The sequence below is a fragment of the Aplidium turbinatum genome, chromosome 10 (assembly GCF_918807975.1).
Source record: "Aplidium turbinatum chromosome 10, kaAplTurb1.1, whole genome shotgun sequence".
Lineage (NCBI taxonomy): Eukaryota > Metazoa > Chordata > Ascidiacea > Aplousobranchia > Polyclinidae > Aplidium > Aplidium turbinatum.
This window is the reverse complement of record NC_137481.1, coordinates 18,045,155-18,061,877: the sequence shown is the minus strand read 5'-3', so window position 1 is coordinate 18,061,877 and position 16,723 is coordinate 18,045,155. Positions and strand designations below refer to the sequence as shown.

At 36.5% G+C, this 16,723-nt stretch overlaps 1 protein-coding gene across 3 annotated transcripts; it reads left to right on the top strand.

The window, feature by feature from the left end:
* Positions 1–430: 430 nt before the first annotated feature.
* On the top strand, positions 431–13,967 carry LOC145778395 (alpha-1,6-mannosylglycoprotein 6-beta-N-acetylglucosaminyltransferase A-like). 3 transcript variants are annotated; one of them, XM_082589872.1, is made up of 15 exons: positions 431–618; positions 1,389–1,483; positions 2,807–2,956; positions 3,889–4,044; positions 5,362–5,531; positions 6,041–6,172; positions 6,338–6,480; positions 7,131–7,258; positions 9,639–9,791; positions 10,045–10,176; positions 11,144–11,201; positions 11,729–11,811; positions 11,889–12,011; positions 12,425–12,615; positions 13,253–13,967. In XM_082589872.1, the coding sequence occupies exons 1-15, from the start codon at positions 489–491 to the stop codon at positions 13,380–13,382; spliced, it is 1,974 nt and encodes a 657-aa protein (XP_082445998.1). In that variant the 5' UTR covers positions 431–488; the 3' UTR covers positions 13,383–13,967. The 3 variants fall into 3 exon arrangements, with proteins under 3 accessions (XP_082445998.1, XP_082445999.1, XP_082446000.1); XM_082589873.1 differs by lacking the exons at positions 431–618; positions 1,389–1,483 and having other exon boundaries at positions 2,834–2,954; XM_082589874.1 differs by lacking the exons at positions 431–618; positions 1,389–1,483 and having other exon boundaries at positions 2,835–2,956; positions 3,878–4,044.
* The last annotated feature ends 2,756 nt before the right edge of the window (positions 13,968–16,723 follow it).

Genomic DNA, 16,723 nt, shown 5'->3' with positions numbered 1-16,723 from the left:
TCACATGAATGTTGTTTGGCAATTCAAATATGTTACAATTCTATAGAAAGGACTAAATCTTTTGCATTTTTTTTAAAATTTGCATCATGACCTGAATGGAAAATTGAATCCTTGGCACGATTCCATAATAAGGGGGTTATGTCCATAATTTATGGTAGCATTAGACATAGACCTATTTATACTATCAAGCTAGAAAAGGGCTATGTCCACAGAATTGCACATAGCCCAGTTTAGCTTGCAAAGTATGCGAGATATTTGGGAGTATGTCCATAGCTTCATCTTGAATTTGATTACATACAAGGCTGAAACCCGGAGTGCTGGAAAGAGCTATGTTCAAAAACCGAGAAACTGCAATAAAACAAAAAAAACCTAAAAGTGGACATAACCTGGTTTGGTTTTACCTCAACGATATATATTCTTATAGAATTGGTTTATTATCCTTAGTACTATAGCATTTAAAAGTTTTGTTACAGTAACCCTTGCAATAAATGGGAGTTGGGTCCAAGAAAAGATTTCAAGCAGTTCCATTTCATGGTACAGCTAGAGTTGTTATCTTTATATCATCATGTTTCTTTGTTTACGCTTTTGTGCATGTTCACTGGAATGCACGTAAATTTGGTAAGTTAGGTTTTAAAATTGACTTTTGTTGATGTAAAAGTTCTACCAGTGGTAATTAGGCTAGCTTATTGTAAAGTGTTACTTAATTTTGTGTTTGCTGTTCTGAAAAGCAATTTGTACTGAAAGTGTGACCCAGTTAATGGCTAATGCAATAATGTGATTCCACTCATCAAAGTTTAAAACATGTCTTGTATGACAAAATTTAAAGAAGAATGTTTCATTACAACACTACAACATTTATCATCATGTCAACTGTTGAAATTGACAAACATAGAAGTATGTAATAATCCGTCAAGTTATTAACTATTGCCAAAACATGTGTTAGCTTTAATAGGCTATAGCAATTCATGTGATTTTTGTCCATGTAGGTAAGGTAAAACTGCCGTACTGATTTACTGTGCCTCGTAGAATGGAAGAAAAAGTGATCATTGTACTAAGGCTATGGCACTAATGAGAGCGAAGCGGCTAGTTCCATTCTGTAACTTTACCCACCTAACTTATTACACCTTGGGTAAGGTGTGCACTGTGCAGTAATTTAACAACCAACTTAAGTCGTAAGTGCAGTCTGTATTATTGGAAAGCCAGTGCCTTCTTCACTGTGGCATCTCACTGCCATATTCATACCAAAATTTTATTACCTGTTACTGTATCCTATGTTTCCTTGTGTACATGCTCATTATTTAAATTTTCCCTCTATGGATATTAATTATATCCAATACTACTGTATTAGACTTCATTTATTTTTGTATACCGGTACTCATTTTTTTCAGAATTTTTTGTACAGCAGCGGCACTCTAAAGAAAAAAGCAATTCTGCTACATGTCTAGTTCCATTTCTTCAAAGTAAATGTAAAGAAGAAGTAAAGGTAAGTCAAAGATTAGATATTTTGTGTAATTGAGTAATAAAAGTCATTGTGATACTAATATTGTTGATTATATATAATACCGTATATATTGTTAAATTTTGAGTGTACAAAATCTTTTATTTTATACATACTGTGTACTGTGTAGGCCTTTGTTACTTATCTCTTATTCTGTTATATTTCTCTTGCTTTTCCGAAGCAAAATATTATCACTTAAAAAATAGATAAAAAAATGAATTAATGAGCATTATAGGATTGTGTAGTGACATGTGTGTACTGTGTATTGGCTATAAGCCATGGCGATATATACTACTGGCCTTCCCAACGTGGCAACAGCCAAACAATGTGGAGGCCTATTAAGTTTTGACAACTAACAAGCATTAGGCGTAAAAAAGGCGTTTTTGCATGAATTATTACTAAAAACAAATACTTCTGGATTAGAAAACGATTTTTTAACATACTGAGTGTTTTGAAAGTTGGGTCACTCTTGATTTCGTGTACCTTGATTCTGTTGATATCTTGATTCTCATGGTATTCTTAACATGTAGCTATTGTCCTGCTTTCTTGCCACTTATTTAATAATATTACATCTTAATTACGTTTTGGCACTGTATTTACAATTTTTAGGCTAAAAAACATTATTGACCAATAAAAATTGCTGATTTCACGTTGTAACACTTATCTCAGTCGGTAAATTGAAATTTCGTATAGGCCCCCACATTATTTGGCTTTTGCCACGTTGGGATGGCCAGTAGTATAGATCGCCATGCTATAAGCTCTTCCACAAAGTCTATTTAACACAGCAGTATTAAAGAACAATTCTTCATCTTTGTCTATGTTAAATGGAGGATGATGGTAGTCATATCTAAAAATACAAAATGGAAAATTACATTTTTGTTTTGCAAAAATTGTCTGCATTAAGTGAAAGCCATACTGAGTGAAGCCTCCTATAGGCCTAATAACTATATTGAAAGATGTATTTATTAGGGACAGTGAAATATGCATCATATAGAGAAATAGTTATTTATTATTATTTTTGTTTTATCATCCATCATAATCACAGATGAATTTTCTAGGCTTTATGTTTTCAGTACCTTTGTCAAATTTATCTCATTTCACTGCTTTTTTTTTTTCTGTTGACGCTGGACTTTCACTCACCCCTGCACAATGTGCACATATCTACTTTACTTCTCTACAAAACTTTTCAACTACTTAAGTCTTCAAGTTCATCAAAAGAATTTTCTCTACCAACAGTCATTGTAGCAGTTATTTTTTGTACCTGATTGCTTCGTAGCATTTGTCAAAAATTGACTTACGCATTTACAGAGATTGAACGCTACGTGGCACCAGGATCCCTGCTATGCCCAATGGGGTGTTGATGGTTCGGATTGTTCATTAGTGAGATATTTAAGTGAAGTGAAAGACGTGTGTCCATCGGTGATTGACAAAGTGATTCAACACAAGGCCGATGAACGTGTAAGATTGTACTTATTATATCTAATCTAATCATGGAAAAATGTTTTGGTTAGACGATTGATATAAACATGAAAATATTTTTTTAAGTGTACAGTAAAGTAAACACAAGCTTAACAATAAACAGTAGGCTGCTATTTATTGGAAAATGAAAGCATTGGTTCACCTTTAGAAGTTATACTTCAACACATTCTATTCTTACGTGTAGTTTCTCCATCTTGCGCTTCTATAATTCTTTGGTAGATACTGTACAGTGTACATCAGCCAAACTTAGTATTATTTTAAAATTTAAATGAAGTAAATTAATAAGCTCATTGTAGTTACTCATCTCAACCAAAAGTCTAGCTGCAGTTTTGCCATTCGTTATTTTCAAAAACATGCTAATAGGTAAGTAAAAGCGTGTTGTCTTTACCGATATTTTATTCGGAATCGTGGCATTGACAACTACAATGATATGTTTTCCTTCAAAATGAACTCTTTGTTATCATTATTTATTTGCACCTGACAAAGCAGTCCATATCCAAAGCTACAAAATAATACACAAGCTACAAAAGCACAAAAATTTCAAAAAACTACTTTTGATGTCGTCAGTTAAAGAGCTCACTGAACATCTACTGTTACAAATTCAAATGCAGTAAACAACTAAACATTAAAAGAATTGAAAGCATACCCGTATAAGATGGGGTGTAGGGGGATCAGTCGGCCCCCGCAAGCAAAAACATCGCAAGTTTGGGGAAAATATTCTGTTATTAAGGCAAATTGTAAAATATTGTAGGCTAAATTGCTGACTGTTTTAAAATATATTTGCAAAGACAAAAGTTGGACAACTTTTGTTCGCTTCCCCAAAATATTTTATTTTCCTACGCCCCTACGGCTGTGATTGAAAGTATTCAGAACGAGAGAATTTATGTGAACTAGTAATAGTTTTTCAACAGCTGCAAGTTCGCAGTGACTTCCGTCCTTTATATGAAATGTTTGATGATCTATATGCGTGGATTGAGCACAGGATTGAAAGAATGGAGAAGAAGTGGATTGAAGCTGGCCGTAAAATATCTACAAAGCCATATTTTAAACAATGGTCGAAGAAAAAGGTGAGATGCTGTTCGTGGAACGACTGACCCCCAGTGTCACAGTATTTTTAAGTGATCAGTACCAAGTGTGATCCTGCAAAGACCATAAACATTTGACTTGCGTAACATCTGCCTTATAGCTCAGCCGTTCATATCGCTTTATAGATTACCGTACTTAAAAGTCATGTCTAGATAAGCGTTGGTAGGCTATGGAATTATAGTGTCGTTTTTCCAAACTTTTAAAAATATCATTCTATTTCAAATTTTTGAACATCTATGTATCGTGGAATTGTGGATATATTAAGCCATTGCATTTGATTTTTAATCAAAAGAATTGGTTCAGCACTGTAAAATGATTTGATTTTTAATCAAAAGAATTGGTTCAGCATTGTAAAATGATTTTTGATCATGATACGGCCAAGACCAGGGTTGCCAACTTAAAATAGAAAAAATTCGATTAAAGAACATATTTTGAATTCTAGGATTTGTTACAAAATGCTAGCAGTTTTGTTAGTGTGTCCAACTGTCCATGCTATCCAGTTTCATGCCTGGTAGCTGGAGATTACGGTAAAGTGGGCGCAATGACAAAAAAGCCAGTCTTTGTTTACCTTCAATCATGTCATTTCTTGCCATGCCAAATCACACCCACATGTTGTAGAATAGTGTCGAACCAAGATTCTTTTGAGTGTCCACTGTCCAGGTTTTCTCACTACTGGGGTATCCCAAGATGAGGAAGGAATCTTCTAATGGCTTCCACCATGCACTTGTCCACTTTAATCGCGTCTTTTGGTGTTTGCAGTTTGAAAACTTTTCTGATAGGCTATTTCTAATTTAAAAAATTGGAAGAGGTATAAAAAGGAATTTTTTTTTAGAAAATGGAAGTGAAGATTTTTGAGTAGCCTATGAGAATACGGACAATTTTATAGCATAGCCTACTCACCGTGCAATTGATTCATGCCTAGAATTATAAAGATTGTGAAAATTAAGACGAGAATTTAATAAATGCACTCATCATTGTATTCAAATTTCACTTTGATGCAAGCATTTCGTTATCCAATTTTGTACCGTGGCCTTGAGATTGTTAAGAGGCACATCTGCATTCTGCATGTGGTGGAACTTATCAGGTAGAACCTAGTTTGCAAAACTCATTCTTTGTTAATGATTCATCGCCTGCTTTAAAAGGATGAGTATTGCCGGCTGGGTGTATTCTTTGCAAGAAACAGCAACATACTGTATAGTATATAATCTGGTTATTATTTTTTTAAATCTCTTTAAAAAACCCGATTTTCTTGTGATTTGATGTAACGACATTTTTAACAAGACTCGTGACGTTTTAAGATTCTGATCAATCCAGGAATCGTTATAGAAGATGAGAAAACAGACTTTGTAAAAGGTGCATTCAGTGGTGGACCCCTTGGTGAACTAGTGCAATGGTCAGATCTTATTGCAGCTTTGTTCGTTCTCGGCCATGATGTTATTTTGGTGCATTCTCGTAAAGAATTGTTGGAGTAAGTCAAAACTAAATGCTGCGTAATATTTTTATCATTAGTTCAATGTAACAACTTTCAGTGAACTACAATGAACCACAATACAAACAAGTAATACATTTGCACATAGGTCTGCTGACCACAATATAATTTTCCGATGAGTGACAGGCAGCGCAATCGAGCCATTGACTCTAAAATATTTCTGCACAGGTTTTTGCTAAGGTTCAATCTTCCTTTTCTTTCTTGTTTTTCTTGAATATGGCGTTCGATTATACCTAACTGGTGGCAAATTTTTAACACAGCAAGTTAGTTTTCTTTTGCAATGGATTCAATGTCAGCAGACGTTGTATCATTGCAAAAAGGACAAATTTACTCGCTCGGACAATAACACCTGCGCTTTTTAGAGTCAGCTAATACCCAAGCGTTAAACCATGTTTCGGACTTCGTACTGGTTGTTTTCAACCAGCGATGATTCAACATTCGGTGGAATTCAAGTTGGTTTGATGAAAAGTACCGTGTTTATTTGACAGGATGTTTGGAAAGGAAGACATCCAGTGGAGCGAGAAATGTCCAATCAAAAAGACACTTGACATACTGTACACAGACATCATAGGATTGAGAGGAGTAGAACAATTGTCGAGACGGAATTTCAATGTCCTCAAGTACTTTTTGTGTTGATAGTATTTCCCATTTTATTACCTTATTTTACATGGTTTGTTAATTGAATAATTGATCGATTTCATTTATTTGCCTGTAACAGATAAACAATTGATTGCTCAATCAGCAGAATGAATTCTACGTTAGTGCTTTTTTTAATGTGTTTTCAGACATTACCGATGTAATCTACGAGTTTTAGACTGCTTTGGTACCGAGGCAGCGTACAATCATCCAAGATATATCCTTCGGAAAACTACACTGACAGGATGGGGAAGCTGGAATTTAAATCTCAAGCAGTTCAACACAATGTTTCGTAAGAAGCTCTAAAACAGAAATAACTAACTTTTTTGTACGCTGTACTCGAGATTATCCATGGATAAAAGTATCATGACTGATTGAGGATGGAGCAATATACCAAGCCATTATTGCCAGTCATTATGGCAAGGAGAATGCCGATTGAATGCTGCAAAGTTTTGTAGCCTATATACAACAATGTGCAGTAACATACATAAAACAAGATGCACACATGCACAAGTTAGGTTAAATACAATCAAATTGAAGTTTTGTTTTACTTCAGGTTTGATTAGGTTATGATTATAAAAGAAACACGGAGTAGTGAACATAGAGTACCCTTAACTGAGAAAGAGTACAAACCTATTCAATTTCCTTATGAGATAAGTTTATTTCTCTATTTCATCCACAAAAAGGTTTATGTCCAATCATGTGAGGGATTGTAACAGAGTAGCTTACAATTTCTATTAAACTTTAACCTTGATCGTGTTGCTTTAATAGAAATTGTATGCTACCGGTACTCTGTTATAATCCCTCACATGATTGGACATACATCTTTGATCGTGGTTACAACTGTAACCTTGATTGTGTTTCTTGAGATCCAGTTTAAAACTGTAGGCCTACACGGTTTTCCTTCAGCTCAAATAAGCTAATCGTTGCCTGCATTTGCAGCTCATACTCCGGACAACACGTTTCTTGGATTTGTAATAGAAAGATCTGATATCGAATCAAACACCGCCATGAATACAACCAAAGAACACATAGCATTGGTTTACGGAAAAGAAAACCACTACTGGAAAGTATGTGATTTCAACTTGTGTATGGTAGCCTAGTAGTTCAAAGGCAATGCCACCAAAAACAATTCGATTAGCGGACTGAGACTGAAAAATCACCTTATAGAATCCTTCAACTTAAAACATAGCTATAAGATTGGCATGTGCTGCAATTGTCTGCTACACCTTTAGTAACTAGTAGTCACTCTTGCAAAACGATGCCATTACGATTAAAAATAACTCTTGTTCACTGTGCACTGGTAATGATTTTACGGAAGATCAACAGAACGTCAGTTGTTAGTATTAAGCTACACGGTACGAACATTGTGGGTATTGGGATAGAATAGAATTAAATCTATGCTTTTGTTGTCCTTAAAATGGAGACAAACAGTCAGGTTTAAGCGTTTCTGCTTCTCTTTTTTTCAACAGTTTTCCCCAATTACGATGTCGTTTGGGCGTTGTCGCTTCGAGTTGTTTTCTTTCATCAGACTCGACATTCTTCATGTTTTTTCCATCCAACGCCGTGGATGTTTTTTTAGCTCATTTTTTTTGTTATTTACTCTCTGTATCCGCTCAGGGATTCATAGTTAAGTACGGAATATTCAACTACCTGTCAAGCGAAGGATGGGTCAAACAAATCGGAAACTGTGTATATGAAGCCGCCTTTTGCGGCGAGTTAACCGTGGTGAATTGGCCCCGTCAAATGTCCTGCTCCCCATTCTTTCGTGGTACATACCCAATTACCCATTACCTATATTGTTAATAGTCTCAGCATCTCTTCACCTCCTTAAGAGTCAAGGGAAAGAACTTCTATTTTACATTCGAATAGTTTGGGCTCGTCGGATGAGAATATAAAAGTCACTTAGCTCAGGGCTTCCCAAAGTGGGGGTCGCAGAAAGTATACAAATTTTACACAAAGCACTGCATATTAACACTTATGTGCAAGATGCTGTGAAAGTTATTAACTTTATTAAGAGCCGTGCACTCAATAGGCTACCCGTATTTTGTAAATTTATATAATAAAATATGAAATAGGAGTTTAAAACCCTCTTTGCTGCATTATAAACGTGGATTTCAAAACTAAAGCCAATGCTTTAGAAAGTTATTAATGTTAAAAAATTAAGTCGTGATTTTTCCAACGGAAAAAAGTGTAGACTTTGTCCGCCGTTTTTGCAAAGACGTTTTTGGAAAGGCTTTAAATTATGCTATTTGTCAGGTTTGCTTGAAAAGGGGGAACGAATTTGATTTGTCCTTCCAAGGAGAAAACATTTATGTTTTTACATTGAAATCTAAAGTTGGATAAAAAAATTAAGCATCTAGAAACAAAATATTGAAAACGATTTATTTGAAACATTTTCATTTAGGCCTACTGAAAAGTTTTTGGCTAACAGTGGCGTGGAATCAAGCGTTATTAAGCCTTTGGTTATGGACACTTGGCAAGACTGTTGAAAGAGTTTAACACATTGACTGCCGCGTCACCCATATATGCCAAGTGTCCATACTTACCAATTTAGATTGGATCCAAAACTCATCTGCAATGCAAAACAAAGTACCGAGCACCTCTCTTTCAAATCTCAGGAAAAATTTGCAGGTCTATCTTTGACTTTTAAGTTGTGGCTTGAATTTTCTGGGAAAAAGTTTTACACTTTTTGGCTTAGCCCAACGTTGGAGCGGAATATTCACCATTATTTCATTATGTAGCTTATATTAACAGTAACCGCACTCCTGCCATTAATCTCCACGTTGTGCGTGTCAGTGTTTTCAACGTTGATAAAATACTGTTCCAGCGTAAGTAACATTGAAACCACGTAGGCTATTGACAAACATCGAGTGACGGCTAGACTTGCTTTGTAGCAGAAAGCAGTCGCACCCATCACACTGAATAAATATGTTTACTTTTTGGTTTTGTTTCCAGCAGGCTACAAGTATAGCAGTGGCGTAGCTGGGGGGGGGGCGGACCGCCCCGGGCGGCACGTCTGGGGGCGGCACTTTCAGACTACGATTTTTGATTTTGATTATACCGTAATCTGATAAAAAACGCATTTCATTTTCACATGCTTTTTCTTGAAGGGGCGGCAAAATCTGAATCCGCCCCGGGCGGCACGTTCCCTAGCTACGCCACTGAAGTATGGTAAAGTAGTAGGCTTCGAGTACGGATAGCTTGTTTTTAGTTTTAATTTAAATTAAAGTTTTCAATAAATATCACAAACGTATATTTTGCATTGCTTATCTTTTTAACCGTAAAGGATCGCGGAAAATTTTAGGAGATTAAAAGGGGTCGCGAGCAAAAAAGTTTGGGAAGCCCTGACTTAGCTTGCCACTTTTGTAGGCCGAATCATATTTATAGCGTAGTCCATTGAATTCCTCAAATTAGCGGCTGTTTAATCATTGACGTTGTTATTTACAGGGAAGACAGGACTACTTGGATGCTATCCAGGAACTAATCCCTTTGCATGCTGCAGCTCAAAGCAAAAGCTTTAGATCTGATATCCCAAAATACGTCATTAATCATGGACCGTTACCAGAAAAAGACTACCACGAACTCCTGCGCTCTGCTAAGGTTTTAAATATTCATTATTAGAATAAATTACTGCATACCTAAGTGTTGTGTCTACGTGAGTAAACAGGTTTCATATACCAAAGTAAAATAAGTTTCTTTTAAAGTTACCTTAAAAGAAATGAAAAGAACTTCACTCTACTGTTTTGTGCAAAGATATCTCAGAAAACGTGAGTTTTTTGACACTTAACTATTTTTTGGTGACGTATCATCTTTGCTAAAGTATGAAAAATAATCCTCCGTAACTTTTTCACAGATATTTGTAGGACTTGGATTCCCGGTCGAAGGCCCAGCAGCGCTGGAAGCTATTGCTGCTGGGACTGTTTTTCTAAACCCTTTATTTGAAAAAGATTCTCCCACTAAAATCGAAGTCGACAACTATTTTGAAGTAATATTCCATTACATTTGGTTCAGAGTTAGACAAATTGCATAGTTTTCAGTTCAATTACATTACAAGTAGCCTACACTATCAAAAATCATAATTAGCCTACAGTACAAGTACGCTTCTGAAATATTCAAATTACAATTAGCCTACTTTCAAATGTGATTAATTATCCGTTTCGATTACAAATATTAAATATTTATGTTCATTGATGATTTTTTGCAGTTAAATTTTATCAAAGGCAAGTATCATTTGATAAAGATGTGATTGCTATGTAGAGGTTGATCCCTTTTGAACCCCAATTAGCGGCCATGCGTGCAACTTACCACTTTGTACTTGTAATTTGGACCAAATTTTTTGAAATTACAATTACACAATAAAAAATCTCAATTACAATTACATGAAAACCTGTATTTAATTAGCCTACATTCAATTAAAACTCTGATTAGGAATGCAATTAAGCATTGATAATTTTTTGTTTTGTTTCATGATGACTTGTTTAGACTGTGTATCATGTAGCAGTAGCTAGTCACAAAAAAGTAGACGTCAAAAACTTTAATGTTGCATCTGCGTTGCTTGCCTAAGCCAAGTGCAGGTGACACTAAATTGACACCTATTGAATGTCTTTGTTTGGTATCTTGTGAAGCTATTTTTCAACAGCTTTTGTCATAATTGGATTCTACCTAAATTATGTAGCCTGGTAAAAGCAAGGAAATGTTATTTAATGGTGATTAATTGTTGTTTGGCATATGGTTAGTTCATGTAAGATTTTCAGTCAATGGTTTAAATCTTGCAATTACCCACGCAGGAGAGTTGTCTTTTTCACGTTGAAACAATGTAAAAAATAAATTTTGCTAGTCGGGCAAGTCCCCATACAGCAAATCAGTCATTTTTTACATTAATTCAACGTCTGTAATCAATGAAAAGAACGACTGATTTGCTGTATGGGTCCTACACGAACATGTGTTTTCAGAACAAACCGACAAGTAGAAGGTTGGAGTCGCAGAATTCTTACGCACAAAAGTTTATCGGTGAGAAGGAGTGTTCAGTAATTAATTCTTTCATACTTTGAGTGTAATTGGTGTTTTTAATTTTGACAATTCACTAGGTTTGCACAGGTTGCGAAAGTGACGTCATGGACACAAGTTAGTGGGTCATTGGTCAATGTTGGAGTTGTTTGGACCAGTTGTTCTTGTCAGTACACTTAGGATATTTGTGTATAAATGTATGTCTCTCATTAGTGCTTTTGTATATCTGCAATGATTTGCATTTTGCCTGGTAAGAACAATCTAGAAACGTCATTGCTGCAACAAAATGTGCCGAGGTTATGTATCGGGTCAAATGAACCAAGCCTACAAACACTTTCGGTCAGCCACATCTTGCTCGAAAATAACAAGAAAGCATAAGCTTTAGACTATATTGAAAGTTATTTTGATCCTGAGGAAGCAAGTGAATAAATTAAAATTCAATATTTTCGTGTGGTGTTATAAACAGACACTATGTTGAGTCGGCTCAACGTACGATGCTGAAGTCTATCATGACAATCTTTACTCTGCAGGCTATCCCCATGTAAGAACGGTTCATATTGGAAACATTACGGATGTCCAAGCTATAGTGAAAGATATCCTTGCAAGCTCACCGGTGAGTGTTTTATAACAGAGATAAACCCTGCTTAGTCGATATTATGTTCATATTGGGATTAAATTCTATTGCTTCAGGTGGAAGGCTACTTGCCACACGAATTCACTGCTTTGGGAATGATTGAAAGAGTTGGCTTCTACACAGAGGAATACGAATTTTGCTTCAAAAGAAAAGCATGGCCTCCCATATCTACTCTTCATGTAGGGTTGGCAAATTATATAGGTCTATTTTTGATGTGTGCAGGCTATTAAAGCACAAACCGCGCCTAACTTCCTTAGTTAGTTGTCTTGACAATAAATGCCCATTTTTTTTTGTTTAGACACATGCTGCATTTCGCGAGTCTTGGCTGCCGCTGCAAAATTTTCATTAGTTATCTCTTTGAAGTTTGACCTAAGCTTTAAGATTGTATACTCTATAGCCCAGATAGTGTCCACTTTGGGCACAGCCGATGTTAATGATGGAAGAAGTTATGCTTTCAATTGCAACATTGCAATCGTTCAAAGCGAAGAGCAAGAAACTGTTTGGAGGAAACACTTAGGAAATGCTGTGGCAGGTTTTACGTTTTGACAAACCGATTCTTTCCAATGTTACAAGAATATGTCATGTTGTTCAGGTCACCATTGCCAGGGGATCTACGACCTGCTCTGACGCGTGTACAGAGAAAGGGCTGGTCTGCGAGCCGCATTTTTTTCCCGACATCAACAGACGATCGACTTTTCTACGATTAGATATCGAATGCAATAGCTACGTTACGCCTGAAGGAAAACAGGAGGAAATAGATTATCCGGCTTTCTCAGGGACAACGTGAGTAGTTGAAAGCAAATTAACAAGTTTGATTTCTAAACATTGAAGGTGCTGCAAAACAACACATGTAGTCCGCACGAACCTTCCAAAAAATAGCCGCTGGGATTCGAACCAGCTTTGCATTCAATGATCGCGCCTCAGAGAAGTAAAACTCTGCTCACATCACAGTTCTCACACTTTGGACTGAGGAGGCGGCAAACAGTAATCAAATGTGTGTAAAAAAGTAGGCCTACTTCAAGCGGATTTTAGACGCTAATCTCTCACAGCGGACTAAACGTAATCGCTAAATTTATATCCTTAAAAACAACACGCAAGCTGGAGAAATATTTTTTTGGGACGACAAGTTACCTCAAATTTCAAGTATTATAAAAAAAAGTTATCGCCGTCAATAGCCTTGCTCTTTTGGTATGTTTAAGACCTAAGACGCACATAGTTGGTTTGTGCAAGTTGCTTTACAAACAGTTTTATTTATATTCCAGCAGTAGAATTTGTGCGATAAAATCATCATTTCGGCTGTAATTGAACCCCCTGCAACATATTGTAGCCTTCTGTCAAAAGAATCTGGTCTTTCTTTAGCGTGCACCAGAATGGCAGAAGAGCTTTAGAACTTTACATGTCTAGTCTTTTTATTTTTCAGGTGCTACTTGCAAGGCAACCCCAAGCTATTCAGTTGTGCTGGTCGATATACAGAGAAAAATCGTCTATGTCCTTGCAGAAACTTCATCAAAGGACAAGTTGCCTTGTGCAAAGGTTGCTATGAAAGATGATTTACGGGTTTAGTTCTGTAGTTATTTCTTTTATAATTTATTTTTATTTTTTCGTTTCCACTGTGACTATTTATGGGCTATTCAAATATTGCACAACGTTTTTGTTGGAATGACCTTATTGCTTTATGCACATTGACGGCAAAAGTCAGATTTGATGTCATATGGAAGAAAAAAGAAAAAGGCAAGGAAAGAGTGTCATGACATTTGAACTGCTCCGTAGCGTGTCATCTTTTTTTTAACACCTTTGAGGAAATGTTGTTCCGACAAACTTCATTTGGTAGAAATTGCAGTTCATGTCGATGGTAAAGTAAGTGGGGGATTGCAATACTAAGCGACTTGCTTCACATCAGTTCAGCTGGTTAAGTGGTTAACCTTTGTGCATCAGGCTCCATCTGCTACAGCGCTGAAGTTTCGGGATTTCAAATATATAGTTCTATAGTGGGCCTAGTTACATCGCTTTATTGAACACGGAGCATTGTGAAAAGACTTAACAAAATGACGTTTGTTACATGCACTATTGTTAACATGTTTGTTATTTTAAACGTTACTGTTGAGCACTTTTTTATGTAATAAAAAGCACTGCCTTTTTAATACGCTCTGATATCTGGAGAATATAGGCTTGCCTGCCTACCAGGTTCCACGATTGCTCACAGATGAATACAAAACTGAAAGAGTTAATTGCTGCGAAAAACTAAACAGAAGGCGCGACAGCTCCAGGAGCCATTTCGAAAAATTATTGTTACATTGTTTTATTTAGGATGCTTTGGACTTTATTTTTGTTGATTTCTTGGTAAAAGGAAAAACAACTACTGTAGTTGTGAAACATTTCGGGAGACCTTTCGAAAACTTAAAGCAGGAATTGGACTAATAAGACGCAATTCAGGGATAAATACAGTTGTTCTACAGATTTCAGCAACATAAATAAACGAATCGTTTCTAGCACTAGTTGCAACACCTCTGTAGCTAATGTACCGTTGATTTCACTAGACAAACCAATGCTAAATTAGACACAGAGATTTACAAAAAACCGACACACACCTACAGGTACATGTAGTAGCCTACACATCACACCACCCACTTCAACACAAATTATCTATTCCCAAAACACTCTACAACCGCGCCAACAACTTAGTTACCTTCACAAATAAAGAGAAAACAAACAGATTTGTAACACTTTACAACGGATTTCCCAAGAAAATGGCAAAATGACACACTCACTTCTCGTTCTCGACAAATCGTCACGTCAAACAAACAACCAGCAAAACTTATAACAGTTTCACCACCATTCCATACATACAGGGAGTTTCTGAGTCGATACTTAAGGCGAGCATTGAATCGCGCCGGAGGTAAAGTCGCTATATGAAACCGTTTCGAACCATCGGCAATATTTTATCACCACCGAAAAACCCAACCCCTTTTTACAATGAACGTGTGTTGTTTATGTAATTCCGTGCAACGATTGTGGCGCAGTTTATATTGGCCGAACTGAACGCAGCATAAATTTTCGTGTCACTGAACATAGCAGAGCTGTCAAAAATATGGAAAATGAAAAGTCAGCTCTTCGTTCACACAAGCTGAAGATCATAGAATTAACTTGTCAGAAACAAAAATTTTGAAAAATGAAATAATTATCAACGCACCACGGCAGAAAGTTGCTTCATCAACATTACGTCAAAACAATGCAATGCACTCAACCGGAACGACGAAAATCTATTACCGAAAGTTTATTGTCTTGACACGCAGGCTTCATGCCTAGCCTACAGTTAGAGACGGTATTGTAATTTAATTTTGTCTCGAATTTCTGTTAGTCTTCACTGTTTAATAATGGAAGTTTTTACGTAATTTAACGTGAAAAGTAACCGATCACCAATTTTTGGCCAACCCTTAAAACGATGTGTGTTACATTTTTTCTTGCCTTCAACCGCACTGCAGTAGTTAGACTATAGGCTATAACTTTGTAAAATTTTATTTTGTATGTTATTCACTATGAGGATGCGCATTGTCATGGTGCGCGAAACGTCAGTGAAGCAATAAATCAACCTGTTTGTTGTTGCTTTCACTTTCATCAGATGAACTTTACAACAAGTGCTAGAAACGATAATTGTCCTGATGAACACCCAAAATTTTCAGTATAAATGAACGAACGTATTCTTCGTGTGACATGCCTGTTTAGGCTTAGGCATTCTTGCATAGTTCTTTATATTTGACTGTATTAAAATTGTTCTGGTTGTAACAAGAAGGTTAATCTTGAAGTTATTGAGAAACTTGAGACGCTGTTTTTCACGTCATCGTTTTCCTTTGGTCTTTTCACAAAAAGCAGTTTGTTTTAATTTTTCCTTCCTCATGATATGGCCAAAAAACTTCTGTCGTTTGATGATGTTGTTCCAGAAAGTTCTGCTTTGAACTAGCACACGTTCATTGGTTTTGTGACTGAGGCAGGCGCGGATCTATGGGGGGGCCCAAGGGGCCCGCCTCCCCCCCGAAATTTTGTGAGAAATTGTTGAATGGTTTGATATGCTTCTAAACAGCTGATATTAGTCCCACAGCGGACTTACAACCCCCCATTTGGCACGCGTGTGATGTCACGATATTGAGAATGATGCTATCAGTCTTTATGTCCCTAAAACAAAGTTTGCCTAATTTTAAAAGAAACTGCATTAAAGGAGCGAGTTTTGCCAATACCAAACATTCAAACATCTCAGCCAGGAATTAGCAACAAGAAAACATAGAGACTTAGCTTTATTCCCGAAAAAATGCCGAAGAAAACATGATCTTATCTTTTTGCTATGCCACCGGACAGCACCATTTTACAGGAATATTTATACCCATATGTTTTTGTTGAAGATGCTCTCAGAATGCACCAAATTCAAAGTAATTTTTCAAAACTTCCTGGGGGGAGTCCCCCCGCCGCTGGGTAGCCCGACGGCCGTCAAAACCCCCAAATTCCTGGCTACGCCACTGATTGTTCATATCTTTTTATTACTTTTTAATTCATTTTCAAATTTTCTGGCCCCCCCCCAAAAAAAAACTCCTAGATCCGCGCCTGAACTGAAGGTATGATATTCGTTACATTCTACGTAGAAATCACCCTCAAACGACGTTTATATACTTCTGCGTTTCTTTCTTTAACGTCCAGGTTTAACATCAATACAGCAAAATAGAAAAGATTGCCACGTTAACATACGATGTTAACTGCAGAAAAAATCATACTTGTTCAATGTTCATGCTCACATATATTGTTACCATTGCATTTGAATTGTCAGCAATATCACCTTCCCGAGGAAAGTAATAGATAGCTTGTCGTCGTCGTGTGAGCCTCTTGGGCCGAGGGTCTATCCTTT